At 35.2% G+C, this 15232-nt stretch overlaps 1 protein-coding gene across 1 annotated transcript in view; it reads left to right on the forward strand.

Moving 5' to 3' along the window:
* CCDC178 (coiled-coil domain containing 178) overlaps positions 1-15232 on the forward strand; it is a 397121-nt gene that overhangs the window by 47459 nt on the left and 334430 nt on the right. The window contains exon 8 of the mRNA XM_064578794.1: positions 1661-1803. Coding sequence (XP_064434864.1) covers positions 1661-1803 — 143 coding nt within the window. The remainder of the gene's footprint in view (positions 1-1660; positions 1804-15232) is intronic.

A 15232-nucleotide genomic window follows, 5' to 3' on the forward strand; every position in this document is an offset into this window, starting at 1 on the left:
GCAATTATACTCTGAGGTATATACTCCAAAGAATTGAAAACTGATAATCAAAAAAAACAAAAGGAAAAGTTGTACATAAATGTTCATAGCAGCAGTGTTTGTATTAGCCCAAGGTGGAAACAACCCGATGTCCATCACCTAATTAATGACTAAATAAAATGTGATATATCTATACCATTGAAAGAAATTTAAAAAAATGAAGTACTGTTATATGTCACAACACAAATCAACTTTGAGGCATTATGCTAAAGAAGCCAAACACAAAAGATCACATCCTGTATGATTTCATTTATATGAAATATCCAGGATAGATAAATCCATAAAACAGAACAGATTAGTGATTGCTAGGGGCCAGGGGATGTATAATGTAGTGTTTTATTTATAGTCCCTTTATCATATAACTTTATTTTATTCTGCTGTCTTGACTCAGTTTCGGGGTCCTGGGTAGAGATCTGCTGAAATAAATAATTGCTTAAAGGACTCAAGGCCTCTAGTCAGTGTGCTTGAGCCCTACTGCATAACTTGCAAATTGCAGATACTTGCAAATCAAGCTCCAAGGCTCTATGTTGCCTCCAAATTCTGCAAGCAGCCCAGCCTCATAACGCCACAGAGCCAGAAGAGTATTATGCACATCAATTGGAGTGAGTATCAATGGGGGAAGTATATACCAGTGCCACACGGACCCAACTCAAGAGCTTGCCTTGGAGATGAATTTGTCTCATATGATGTAACCTGGTTCCCAACATGGAGACCATCACCCCAGCAATGCCTACAGGTTACCTCTTCTAAAGGTGCTGAAAAATTGGACATGGGATACTTGATATTAGGAATTCTGTTATGTTTCCTGACCTCTTGTTTGCTTAGCTCATCATTCTGGTGAGCTCCTAGCTCTCTACTAAAATGTATACCCCTACATTCCTATGCCTAAAGGATAATCTTGTAGAGGTTACTACTACCTGTGCTCTTCGAAAAATTAATGAACATTATTGCTTCTTTCAGGAAGCAATTGCTTTATTTCAGTCCACCAGTTGACCCACTGGGGAGGGGACTGTTCACTCCCTACTGCCTTCTACTCCCCTCCCTCTGACTTTCCAGCAGGACATCAGACTACAACTCTCTCTTCTTCATAGGTTGACAGAGAAGGGAGAAATGGAGAGGGAAGGGAGAATGTTTATGATATTTGATAATTAATAAAAACAATAAAAATGGAATATTTTGGACCCTTTCATTAAGGTAATAATGGTTATTCCTGAGAGGATTATAGTTGATTTCATTTACTTTCTCATCTGTGTTTTCTGATTTTTCTACCATTAAGTATTATTTCAACAATAAAAACAATAAAAAGTAGCAATTCTTTTGTAGGTTAAAAAATAATTATTTTGCTCATGTCACCTGTAATATTGAACTTTTCTTCAATAACTTTTATACATCGCTAGTATTAATGCTAGTATTAATGCTTCTCAGACTAGTGGAAACCTAAAACTTTACTGTGTTAAACAGATTAATATGGGAAGAAAAATCGATGTAAAGAACTTTTTCTTTAGATCAAAACTACTTTAAATTTAAGTCCTTTCTCTGATTTTTCTCTTACCTGATTCTTTTAATTACCCCTTAAGTGCATTAACAAAAGTGTATTAACAAAAGTATTTTTCATTTCTAGGTAATGGAGTTATACAAACAAATTCATGAAGAACTTGAAGAAGCTATAGAAGATGTTGAAAATGCCAAATTGAATGCTAAACAAATTAGACAAGACATGGAGCAAGACATTCATAGTGATGAAACAAGCATAGAAGCCTACAAGTAAGAATTTTTCACTAATGCGGATTATAGCATTTAGAACAAAAATATTAATTAAAATGTAACTTATATTCCTGTATAAAGAATTCAGATAACGAGAAAGGAAAGAATCTAGATCACACATATTTATCTTATCACCAACTTTATATATAAATTAAGATATGTCTTTTACATATGTAATATACATATGTATAGATTCTTAAAGTACTATTTTTCTGTCATCTTATTTTATTTATAGGTTTTTAAAAATTTTAATTCCAGTGTTGTCAACATACAGTGTTGTATTATTTTCAGGTGTACAGTATAGTGATTTAACAATTCTGTACATAGTGCTCATCATGATAAATGTACTCTTTAATCCCCATCCCCTATTTCACCCATCCCCTCTCCCATATTCCCTCTGGTAACCATTAGTTTGTTCTCTGTAGTTAAGAGTCTATTTCTTGATTTTTCTCTCTCTTTTTTTCCCCTTTGCTCACTTGTTTTATTTCTTAAATTCCACGTATTAGTGAAATCATATGTTATTTGTCTTTCTCTGACTGACTGACTTTGCTTAGCATGATACTCTCTAGCTCCAGCCATGTTGTAGCAAATGGCAAGATTTCATTCCCTTTTATGGCTGAATAATATTTCATTGTATATATACACCACATCTTCTTCATCCATTGATATATCAGTGGACAGTTGGGCTGCTTCCATAATTTGGCTATTGTGAATAATGTTGCAATAAACATAGGGGCGCATGTATCCCTTTGAATTAGTGTTTTTGTATTTTGGAGGTAAATAACCCAGTAGTACAGATACTGGATCATAGGATAGTTCTATTTTTAACTTTTTGAGGAATCTCCGTACTATTTTCCACAGTGGCTCCACCAGTTTGCTTTCCCACCAACAGTGCATGAAGGTTTCTTTTTCTCCATATCCTTGCCAACACCTGTTTCTTGTGTTTTTTTTTTAGCCATTCTGACAGGTGCGAGGTGATATCTCATTGTAGTTTTGATTTTAATTTCCTTGATGATGAGGGATGTTGAGCATATTTTCATGTGTCTGTTGGCCATCTGTATGTCTTCTTTGGAGAAATGTCTGTTTTTCATGTCTTCTGCCCATTTTTTAATTGGATTATTTGTTTTTTGGGTGTTGAGTTCTGTCAGTTCTTCATGTATTTTTCATATTAACCCTTTATCAGATATGTCATTTGCAAACATCTTCTCCCATCAATAGGTTGCCTTTTAGTTTTTTTGGTTGTTTCCTTCACTGTGCAGAAGCTTTTCCTTTTGATGTAGTCCCAGTAGTTTGTTTTTATTTCCCTTACCTCAGGAGACCTATCTAGACAAATGTTGCTATGGCCGGTGTCAGAGAAATTACTGCCTGGGATCTCTTCTAGGACTTCTATGGTTTCAGGTCTTACATTTAGGTCTTAATCCATTTTGAATTTATTATTGTGTATGGTGTAAGAAAGTGGTCTGGCTTCATTCTTTTGCATGTAGCTGTTCAGTTTTCCTACCACCATTGTTGAAGAGACTTTTTTTCCCATTGTATATTCATTCCTCCTTTGTCAAAGAATAATTGACCATATAATTGCAGGTTTATTTCTGGGTTTTCTACTTTGTTCCATTGATTTATGTGTCTGTTTTTGTGCCAGTACTATACTGTTTTGATTGCTACAGCTTTGTAGTATAGCTTGAAGTCCAGAATTGTGATGTCTCCAGTTTTGCTTTTCCCTTTCAAGATTGCTTTAGGGGCGCCTGGGTGGCTCAGTTGGTTAAGCGACTGCCTTCGGCTCAGGTCATGGTCCTGGAGTCCCGGGATCGAGTCCCGGGATCGAGTCCCGCATCGGGCTCCCTGCTCGGCAGGGAGTCTGCTTCTCCCTCTGACCCTCCTCCCTCTCATGCTCTCTGTATCTCATTCTCTCTGTCTCAAATAAATAAATAAAATCTTTAAAAAAAAAAAAAAGATTGCTTTAGCTTTTTGGATTCTTTTGTTGTTCCCTACAAATTTTAGAATTGCTTGTTCTAGTTCTGTGAAAAATGCTGTTGGTATTTTGATAGGGATTGCATTTAATGTGTAGATTGCTTTGGGTAGTATAGACTTTTTAACAATATTTGATTTTCCAATCCATGAGCATGGAATGTCTGTCCATTTCTTTGTGTCATCTTCACTTTCTTTCATCAGTGTCTTATAGTTTTCAGAGTACAGATCTTTCACTTCTACAGTTAAGTTTATTCTTAATTATCTTATTATTTTTGGTGCAGTTATAGATGGGATCATTTTCTTAATTTCTCCTTTCTCTGCTTCATTATTAGTGTATAGAAATGTATGTTAACTAACTAGAGTTTAAATAAAAACTTGAAACAAGAAAAAAAAAGAAATGCAACGGATTTCTGTACATTGATTTTTGTATACTGTGACTTTACTGAATTCATTTATCAGAACTAGTAGTTTTTTTATGAAGTCTTCATGGTTTTCTATATATTGTAGCATGTTATCTGCAAATAGTGAAAGTTTTACTTCTTCCTTAAAAATTTGGATGCCTTTTATTTCTTTTTGTTGTCTGATTGCTATGGCTTGGACTTCCAGTACTGTGTTGAATGAAAGTGATGAGAGTGGACATCCTCGTCTTGTTCCTGACCATATGTGAAAAGCTCTCAGTTTTTCCCAAATGAATATGATGTTTGCTGTGGGTTTTTCATATATGGCCTTTATTATGTTAGGGTATGTTCCCTCTAAACCTACTTTGTTGAGGGTTTTTATAATGTATGATGTTGTACTTTGTCAAATGCTTTTTCTGCTTCTATTGAAATGGTTTTATCCTTTCTCTTATTGATGTGATGTATCATGTTGATTAATTTTTTAATATTGGACCACCCTTGTATCCTGAGAATAAATCCCACTCGATTGTGGTAAATGGCTTTTTTTACTGTATTGTTGGATTTGGTTTGCTAGTATTTAATTGAGAACTTTTGCATCTATGTTTATCAGCAATATTGGCCTGTAATTCTGTTTGGGGTTTTTTTTGGGGGGGGTGGGTTTGACTGATTTTTATGGATACACTTTTTTGGATACACTTTTTTTTTTTTTTTTGGTGCCTTTATTTGGTATTGGTATTATGGTAATGCTGGCCTCATAGAATGAATTTTGAAGTTTATCTTCCTCTTCTATTATTTTGCAATAGTTTTAGAAGAAATGTTTGGTAGAATACACCTCTGAAGCTGTCTGGTCCTGGACTTTTGTTTGTTGGGAGTTTTTGTTTACTGATCCAATTTCCTTGCTGGTAATCAGTCTGTTCAAATTTTTTATTTCTTCCTGATTCAGTTATGGTAGATTATATGTTTCTAGGAATTTATCCATTTCTTCTAGGTTGTCCAATTTTTGGCATACAATTTTTCATAATATTTTCATTTAATTGTATTTCTGTGGTGTTGGTTGTTACTTCACCTCTTTAATTTGTGATTTTGTTTGAGTCCTCCTCTCTTTTTTCTGTCTTTTTTTTTTTTTTTTTTTCATGAATCTGCCGGTAGGTTTATAAATTTTGTTGATCTTTTCAAAAACCAGCTTCTGGTTTCATTGGTCTGTTCCACTGTTTTATTAGTTTTTCTGTCATTTATTTCTGCTTTAGTCTTTCTTCTTTCCTTCCTTCTCTTGGTTTTAAGTTTTGTTTGTTATTCTTTTTCTAGCTCCTTTAGGTGTAAGGTTAGGTTTGATTCTTTTTTTTCTTGCCTCTTGACATAGGCCTCTATTGTTTATAAACATCCCTCTTCAAACCATCTTTGCTGCATCCCAAATATTTGGATCCTTTTGTTTTTATTTTTATTTGTTTGCAGATAATTATTTATTTCTTTTTTGATTTCTTGTTTGATCCATTCATTGTTTAGTAGCATATTATTTAACCTCCATGTATTTGAGGTCTTTCCAGATTTTTTCTTGTGGTTGATTTCTAGTTTCATAGCATTGTGATCAGAAAAGATGTATAGCATCACTTAAATGTTTTTTAATTTGTTGAGACTTGTTTTATAGCCTAATATGTGATCTCTTTTGGAAAATATTTGTGTGCACTTGACTTGAAAAGAATGTGTATTTTGCTGTTTTAGGATGGAATGTTAAGTCCATCTAATCCAGTATGTCATTCAAAGCCACTGTTTCCTTGTTGATTTTCTGTTTGGGTGATCTGTCCGCTGACGTAAGTGGAGTATTAAAGTCCCCTACTATTATTGTATTACTATCAATTAATTCCTTTAAGTTTTTTATTAACTGCTTTATGTATTTGGGTTGAGTACATAAATATTTACAGTTGTTATATCTTCTTGGATTGTCCCCTTTATTATTACATAGTGCCCTTCTTTGTCTCTTATTACAGTCTTTGCTTGAAAGTCTATTTTCTCTGTTACAAGTATTGCTACCCCAGCTTTCTTTTGACATCCATTTGCATGATAAATGTTTCTTCATCCCCTCACTTTTAATCTGCGTGTGTCTTTAGCTCCAAAATGAGTCTCTTATAGACAGCATATAGATGGCTCTTTATTTTTTTATCTTCTCTGTCACCATGTCTTTTTTTTTTTTTTTTTTGGAGTGTTTAGTCCATTTGTATTCAAAGTAATTATTGATAGATATGTATATGTTGCCATTTTGTTACTTGTTTTGTGGTTGTTTTTGTGGTTTTTCCCTGATCCTTTCTTCTCTTGCTCTCTTTCACAGGTTTTACTGGTCTTTGATTTTTGGGTACCATTAGGTTTTTATATAACATCTTCCCATATACATATAGCAGTGTATATTAAGTTGAGGATTGCTTAAGTGGAACCCACTCTTTACTCCTCTCTCCCCAAGTTTTAGGTATATGGTGTCATATTTTATGTCTTTTTATTTTGTAAATCCCTTGACTGATTTTTATAGATACACTTATTTTTACTGCTTTTGTGTTTTCTATTTCATACTTTCACTTATGGTCTTTCCTTTCCACTCAGAGAGTCCTCCTTAATATTTCTTGTAGGGCTAGTTGATTGGTCATGACTCCTTTAGTTTTCGTTGGTCTGAGAAGCTCTTTGTATCTCCTATTATTCTGAATTATAGCCCTTCTGGATAGAGTATTCTTGGCTGCAGATTTTTCCCTCTCACCACTTTGAATATATCATTTTACTCCTTCTGGCCTGCAAAGTTTGTTGAAACATTTGCTGATAGCCTTATAGGATTTCCCTTGTATGTAACTGTATTCTTTTTTCTTGCTGCTTTTAAAATTCTTTATCACTACTTTTTGCCTTTTTAATTACTATGTGTCTTGGTCTGAACCTCTCTGGGTTGATTTTGTTTGGGATCTCTGTGCCTTCTGGATATGGATATCTGTTTCTTTCCACAGAGTAGGGAAGTCTTCAGCTATTCTTTCTTCAAATAAATTTTCTGCCCCCTTTTCTCTCTCTTCTTCTTCTGGAATCTCTATAATGCAAATGTTAGTACATTTGATGGAGTCACTGAGTTCCCTAAGTCTATTCTTAATTTGTATAATTCTTTTTGCTCTCACTTGCTCAGCTTGATTGTTTTCCTCTACTCTGTCTTCCAGGTCATTAATTTGTTCCTCTGATTCCTCTGCCTACTATTTATTCTGTTAAGTGTATTTTTAATTTCAATTATTATATTCTTCATCTCTGATTGGTTCTTTTTTATCTCTTTGTTAAGGGCCTCACTGATGTTCTCCACTCTTTTCTCAAGTCCAGTGGGTATCTTTATAATCATTACCTTAACTTCTCTGCTAGCCATATTACTTATATGGTTTCACTTAGGTGTCTTGCTGTGGTTTTGTCCTGTTCTTTCATTTCGGACATATTCCTCTGTCTCCTTGTTTTGTCTAACTCTCCACGTCTGTTTCTGTATTAGGAAAGTAAGCTATGTCTCCTGCTCTTGAAGGTAATGGCCTTATGAGGACAAGGTCCTGCAGTGCTCTTCAGGGCAGTGTTCCCCAGGACCTGGCACTTCAGGAGTGTCTCTTATGTGTGTTGCCTATTCCCTGCTATTGTGTTCTGGCCTCTCTTTCCTTCGGTCCAGTCAGTTGCAGAAGCTCTCTTTGCTTGTTGTGGGCAGTATTTGGTCCCAGCTAGATGGTGCGCATTTTAACAAGGTGCATGCTGGTCTGCTTGCAAAATGAGACCTGCCAACCCTGCTGCTAGATCTAGGCCCCGCAAAATGCATGGGTAGGTGACGTGGTTTTGGCAGAGTTTGCACTAGTATACTGGGGGTGGGGTCCCACAGTGCAGGGACATGGCAAGCATGACTAGAAAGGACAGATCCACTGTAGTTAGAGGGGTTAGGGCTTGGTATAGGTAAGTTAGGTAGAGAGCATTGTTACTGTGCTGATTCCTGTAGGTGGCCATGTGTTTATACTGGGGGGCAGGGGAGGGAAATGACGCCTGCCAGCTCTTTTGTTTCTAGAGAGGTTTCTCTGTTATTCCTGCTTCTGTGATACATGCTGTGAGATAAGTAAATAACCCTCCTCCTGTATGCCCCAGACATTTTTCAAACTGCTGCTTCCATGCTGTATCCTTGGTGGCTGTTTATCCTGCTGTCTTTTTAAGGGCAGGGAGTCAGCTTCGTGTTGCCCTCCAGCCTCTCACATAGCAGAGCCTGATGAGTTTTAAAATTCCAGGCTTAGGGGCGCCTGGGTGATTCAGTTGGTTAAGCGTCTGCCTTTGGCTCAGATCATGATCCTGGAGTCCCGGGATAGAGCCCCACATCAGACTCCTTGCTCAGCTCCCTCTGCCCTTCACCCTGCTCGTGCTCTCTCACCCTGCCTGTGCTCTCTGGTTCTCGCTCTTGCTCTCTCAAATAAATAAATAAAATCTTTAAAAAAAAATTTTAACAATAAAATAAAATAAAATTCCAGACTAAATCCCATTGGTTTTAAGAACTCACAAGATTCAGCCCCTGTTGGTTTCAAAGCCAAAGTTATGGGGATTCATCTTCCCCTTGCGGGCTCCCCAGTGTGATAGTCTGTTTCTTGCTCTTTTCCATGCAACTGGCTCCCTCCCTACCTCGGATGGCCATGGTCTGTTTGGCTCCAAATCCCTGTCTCGGCCCTTCCTACCTTCCTGGATGTGGCTTTTTCTCTACCTTTAGTTGTGGGGTTGGTTCTGCCAGTCTTCAAGTCATTTTTTGGGTTATTTACACTATTGTGAGTGTGATCTAGTTGTATCCATGGGAGGAAGCAAGCTTAGCATCCTCCTACCTTGCCATCTTCCCAGCCTCTCTGTGTCATTTTAGTTCTTCATACATATTGTCAGATTGCCTACAGATGTGTGTAACAAGTATATATCACTGCTATCTATGTATGTGCAAAAAGAGACTATTTAAAAAAAAAACTCCAGCATGGGATATTATTAAAAACAAATTATGTAGCCATGTATTAATTATAAATAGCATCCAAGTATTTCAACTTGCATTTGTTTGATTTCTAATAAAATGGAGTATTTTAAAATATATAGAGACTTTATTTTTCATTTTAATAATTGGAGTGTTTTTTATTACGTTTCTGATGTATTTGTGTTTTATGATATTCTTCTAATTCCTCTTGTTCACTGTAAATTCTTTACGATCTAGTGTATCATAATAAAGTTTTTATTTGTTCAAATTGATTAATAATTTAGATAGAAAAAATCATATTGTGGAGCTGGAATGAAGTAAATATAAACAAAATGACGAACACAAAATTTATACATAATTCTATGATCTAGATAATATCCATTATGTTTGTATTTCCTCACATACAATGCATATTTTAAATATCATCTATTATTTAATAAATCAATCACTTTTGTAGCTCACCTGATTTGTTATATGTCATTAAGTTACATGTATTTTCTAATTTTCATTTTGATGTCTTCTTTGATCCATGGGTTATTAGAAAATACATTTAAAAAAAATTTTCATGATGGATTTCTAATTTTATTCTATTTTTTTTTAAAGATTTTATTTATTTATTTATTTGAGACAGAGAGAATGAGATACAGAGAGCATGAGAGGGAGGAGGGTCAGAGGGAGAAGCAGACTCCCTGCCGAGCAGGGAGCCCGATGCGGGACTCGATCCGGGACTCCAGGATCATGACCTGAGCCGAAGGCAGTCGCTTAACCAACTGAGCCACCCAGGCGCCCTGGATTTCTAATTTTATAGTTGTCTTTTTATTACTACTTTCTAGCTGAATTTGTGTTTTGGTCAGGGAACATATAGTTTCAACCCACTGAAAATTCCTGAGTCTTCATTTTGGCTCAGTGACTTGGGTTGTTTTTTATTTTTTTATTTTTTTGGTAAATATTCTTTATGTACTTTATTTATTGAATGTACTGTTGATTACTGTTTCATTAGGTCAAGTTTACAAATCATAAAGGTTAATCTTTGTATATCCTTACTATTTCAAGTGTGGTCTGTGGACCATAAGCTTTACCTGGGTGCTTCTTCAAAATGCAGAATCTCAGGCATGATTCAGACCTATTGAATGAGAATCTGCATTTTTAAAAGATCCAAGGTGATGCTTGAGAAACCCTGTTCCTTATCATTACTGATTTTTAATACTTTTTCTATTATTGAGAAAAGTGTGGTAAAATCACCTACTATAATTGATATGTCTCTCTACACCTTTTTATTTTTTTTAATGCCATCGGTTTTTGCTTTATATTTTGAAGGTCTCTCAGGTTCTTACAAGTTTAAAGTTGTTATATCTTTCTGGGAGAGGATTAACCTTATTCATCATTGTGAATTGATTCTTGGAATATTTTTTTCCTTAAACTCAATTAACATAGTAATATAGCTTCATTAGCTTTGTTTTTTGATGTTTATCTGGGAGATATTTTCAGTTTTGAAATTTCAATATTTTTGAGCCCTTTATACACATCTCTTGTAAACATTATGTAGACAGATTTTTTTTTAAAGATTTTATTTATTTATTTGACAGAGAGAGCGAGCAGAGGAACACAAGCGGGGGGTGGGAGAGGGAGAAGCAGGCTTCCCGCAGAGCAGGGAGCCTCATGTGGGGCTCTATCCCAGGACCCTGGGATCATGACGTGAGCTGAAGGCAGATTAACTACTGAGCCACCCAGGTGCCCCAAGATAGATTTTTTTTTAATCAGTTGAAAACATTTTTAAAGGTAGACCATTAAATGTATTCACAAATCACTAATACATTTGGATTTAAACCACCATGTATTTGCCCCCATATGTTTTATTTTCTTATTCTTTTTTTGCCTTCTTTCACATTAGTTTTCTTTTTCCTTTTCTAGTGGTGGTTATAATTTTATTCTTATTCTTTTTGTAGGAAATCCTATTAACTACCACATGCAAATTTAGATGATCAGACTCCAAAGACACTGTTAACATGGTAGACAAGACAAGAACTCATGAAAATTTTTTACTGTAGTTATCACATTGCCACTGAATTAAATATTTATTGTTGTTATGGACTATTTCATTTTTATAACCCATGAGAATATTGTTGTTAATTGTTTTATTTATTTATTTATTTTTAAAGATTTTATTTATTTGAGAGAGACGGAGAGTACGAGCCAGGCAGGGAGGAGCAGAGGGAGAGGGAGAAGCAGACTCCCCACTGAGCAGGGAGCACAACGGGGGCTTGATCCCAGGGGCCCTGGGATCATGACCTGAGCTGAAGGCAGAAGCTTAACCAACTGAACCACCCAGGCATCCCCTGAAGGATATTTTCTATTTTCATAGATATCTTGATTTTTAATTGACCTTTAATATGTTAAATATTTCATTCTATAATCTAATTTTCATTTTTTGCTGTTAAGAAATATATTGGCCTTTTGACTGATTGCTATGCAACTATTCTATACTTTGCTTTTAAGATCATCTCTTGATTTTGAAAGTCTGTTTATTTTATTAAGATACTTTGGTTGTGAATCAATTTTTATTTATTCTGTTGGGATTTGTTAGTCTTTTAGTATTATTGAATCTATGCATTATAATTATCATTATCCCTGGGCATTTTCAGTCATAATCTTTTCAAACAATGCCTTGGTCCCATTTTTTATTTATTCCAGGACTCAAACACGTATCAGCTTTTCTTATTGTATCTTCCATGCCTCTTGATCATTTTCTCATATTTTCTACATTTTCAAACCTTCTGAAGACTTTCTTCTGGCATATTATCCGTATAGTTCTATTGTATTCTGGGTCTACTTTGAAAGCCATAGGTATTACCTCACAAACCTCCAACTATGAAAACTGTAAATTACCAAAGAGCTCTCTGGTTGGTTAGCAGTTTCTGACATGACTTTCAGTGATATCTGCCTTTTGATATCAAAAGCCAGATATCACTCTCCTAAAATCACCTCCCCTTGCATGTGGGCTAGATCCAGAGAGTTCCTTCTAATAAATAAAGTAAAAGTGATGAAATATCATCTTTATGATTAGGTTGTAAGAACTGTGACTTGTCTTGCTAGCACTTTCTTGTTCTATTGCTTATTTGCTCTGATGAATTTTGGTGCAATGTTTTGAGATGCTCTATAGAGAAGCCCACATGGCAAGGATACAATGTAGGCCAACAACCCTTGAAAATCAACCTGCTAACAACCAGGAGTGTGATAACAAGGAGTGTTTTACCTATTTTGGCCTGCTTGATCTATCATTTTCTGACAGAAATATTTTAAAATCTTATGCTAGTCAATTTATTTTTATAATGCGGTCAGCGTTTTCTTTATGTATTTCTAGGCTATATTAAGTGCATATGATTTTATAGCTTTTGTATCCTCATAGTGGATTTTCATATATGTATATGTGTATATATATACATGCATTTTTTTTAAGATTTTTATTTATTATTGAGAAAGAGAGTGAGAGAGAGAGCACACGAGAGAGCACAGAGGGAGAGCGAGCACAGAGGCAGAGGGAGAAGCCAACTCACTGCTGAGCAGAGAGCCCGATGTGGGGCTTGATCCCAGCACCCTGAGAACATGACCTGAGCCAAAGGCAAATGCTTAACCAACTGAGCCTCCCAGGCGCCCCATACATGCATTATTTAATCCCTTTAATATTTCATCTTTTAAAGTATATTTTTGCTTGATCTTGATATTCTAAAAGATTCATCCTGATTAGAATTTCACTGGCAGATCTCATTTTATTTATTTAGTTAAAAGTGTTTCTGTTTGGTTTTATTTTAGATTGATTCCTCCAGGTCACATATAACTGATTTCTGTGCTTCTATGTAAATCTGATCATTATCTTCTTAATTGTTTGTTTATTTTTGTGGGGTTTGGCTAGCTTTCTGCTGATGTAGGAAAATCTTAGCTGAGACAACTGGGGAGATTTGGCGATACCCTATTTCTCCAGTTAGTTAGCAATGTTTGCATGGTAATAGGAGAGGAGTAGAGCAAGCAAGCACAATCACACATGAACTGCTGGCATCCCATTTGCTAGAATCCAAATGACAATGGCAAATCAAATGGCTAAGCTCAAAGTTAGAGGTGGAGAACCCCACAAAGTTACATGGCAAAGGAAGTGGATATAGGACTGGGTGAGGAATTGAAACCATAATATTCTCAATTTTCCACACTCTTTTTCTTGCTTTGTATATCTTGAAGCTATCAGTTATGCTTCTATTTCTATTTTAATCATTTATCTGTCTCCATATATATACATTTGTACATATATCAGCATTTCATTCTTCTATCTGGCATGAGACAGATTTTAGCTTATATTAATTACAAATACAACATTTTCCATTTTGTAACATTTTCTAAAACTTTTCCTTCTCAATTTTGAGTATAGAAATTAGCTAGTGGTTTTTATAACTAATATTAAACGTGAAGGTACATTTGTATTAATTCCTGCACTTACCATTTTTTATTACGTCATATAAATCCTTCTTGGATGATTTTCTTCTCATCTAAGTATGTTTTCCAAAAGTTCTACTGTAAGCATTAGAGGAGTCATAAATGATTTATTAAATAAAATTTTAGAGATATGTTTATTGTTCTTCACTATTTTTTAATTTGTTGGGAATTAATACACATACAAGAACTTGATTATGTATGCTATCAAGTGTATACACTGATGATTTTTGAAATATGTATACACCCATGATTAAGGTATAGAAGCTTTTCAGCATACTAGAAGTTTCTCTTCTTCTTTCCCAGTCCATAGCACTGCCCCCTTCCATCCCAAAGAGGTCATCTTCATTCTGACTTCTATCACCAGACTTAGTTTTGCCTGTTCTTGAAATCCATATGAATGGAAGCATACATACAGCATACGCTCTTTAGCATCTTGATTGCTCTACATTGTAACTCTTAACAGATAGAATGATTCTTCCCATTTTATTCTTCTAAGTTTATTCTGATTTAGCAGATATGAGAATGATAAAATCTAAACTATCAGTGTCTGGGGTCACAAGTAGCAAACTTTTACCCTGAAAAATACTTAAAGGGCTGATGAATTGGTGGCATCAACTTTAAAGGAAATGGGGATAAGGAGACAACTAAAATAATATTTAGTTCCTGAATTCGATGACACTGGGCAGTTGTCCACTCTTACTCAGAGTCTATAATTCATTATCTGGACTCGGGGAAATAGATACCATTGAGAAAAGAAAAATTAATTTCAAAAGAAAGAAATATAACCAAACATATATCTTGAATGCTGAGGTTCCCCACCTATCATTATCTACTTGGCTTCTAGAATTCTGATAGGGAGACCTACATTCTCCAGACGTGGAAGGGTAAAGAAGAATCTTTTTTGCTTATTTGTTTATTGTTTTAACTTTCATTTCCATAGTGAGGTTATAACTTTCAGTTTTATTTTGACTCTACTCCTAAAAATCAGGGTTAGTGCATGAGAATCTGGGCTACTTCCAGGTGGAGTTATCTGTATTTCTTGCTGATATTTTATGGAAATGATAATTTTGTCATTTTCTCACCATCCTTTTTACCTATATTAAACTCTAACACCAGTGCCTAAAGGGACTTTGTATATTTGGAATGTGTTTTCTACCTACCAGAGAAGATACAGGATTATGTGATCACAGTTTAGCTCTGGCTTTCTTTGTGGAAGATCACATAGGAACAAAATATTCCTTGGCAATTTATTTTTTAGTAAACCTGTTGTTTTTCTAAGCTGCAGTTTCCTCCATTTTACCTCTAGACCAGGAAAGACAAAACAGTAAACTAGGGCTTTAAAAATGTGTGGTCTCCACTTCTATATCCTCTCTTCTTTTTGTCTTGCCTTTCCATCCCTGTACTGCCCACCCTCTTTATCAAAGGTGCTTAGCTCTATCACCTGAAAGCAAATCAAAAGGTGATTTATTTTAAATAATTTAGAAATCACTTTTCTCTCACTTTTTTCCATTGGAAGCATAAATGCACCTGGTGAATTTTTTCTCACCATTTAGTTCTTGATCCTAAATGGTACTTTTAAGAAGTTGCTTTGGCAGGGCGCCTGGGTGGC

This window comes from Mirounga angustirostris, unplaced genomic scaffold (genome assembly GCF_029215605.1).
Source record: "Mirounga angustirostris isolate CCGP_5_RB_7025 unplaced genomic scaffold, mMirAng1.0.hap1 SCAF_14, whole genome shotgun sequence".
NCBI lineage: Eukaryota > Metazoa > Chordata > Mammalia > Carnivora > Phocidae > Mirounga > Mirounga angustirostris.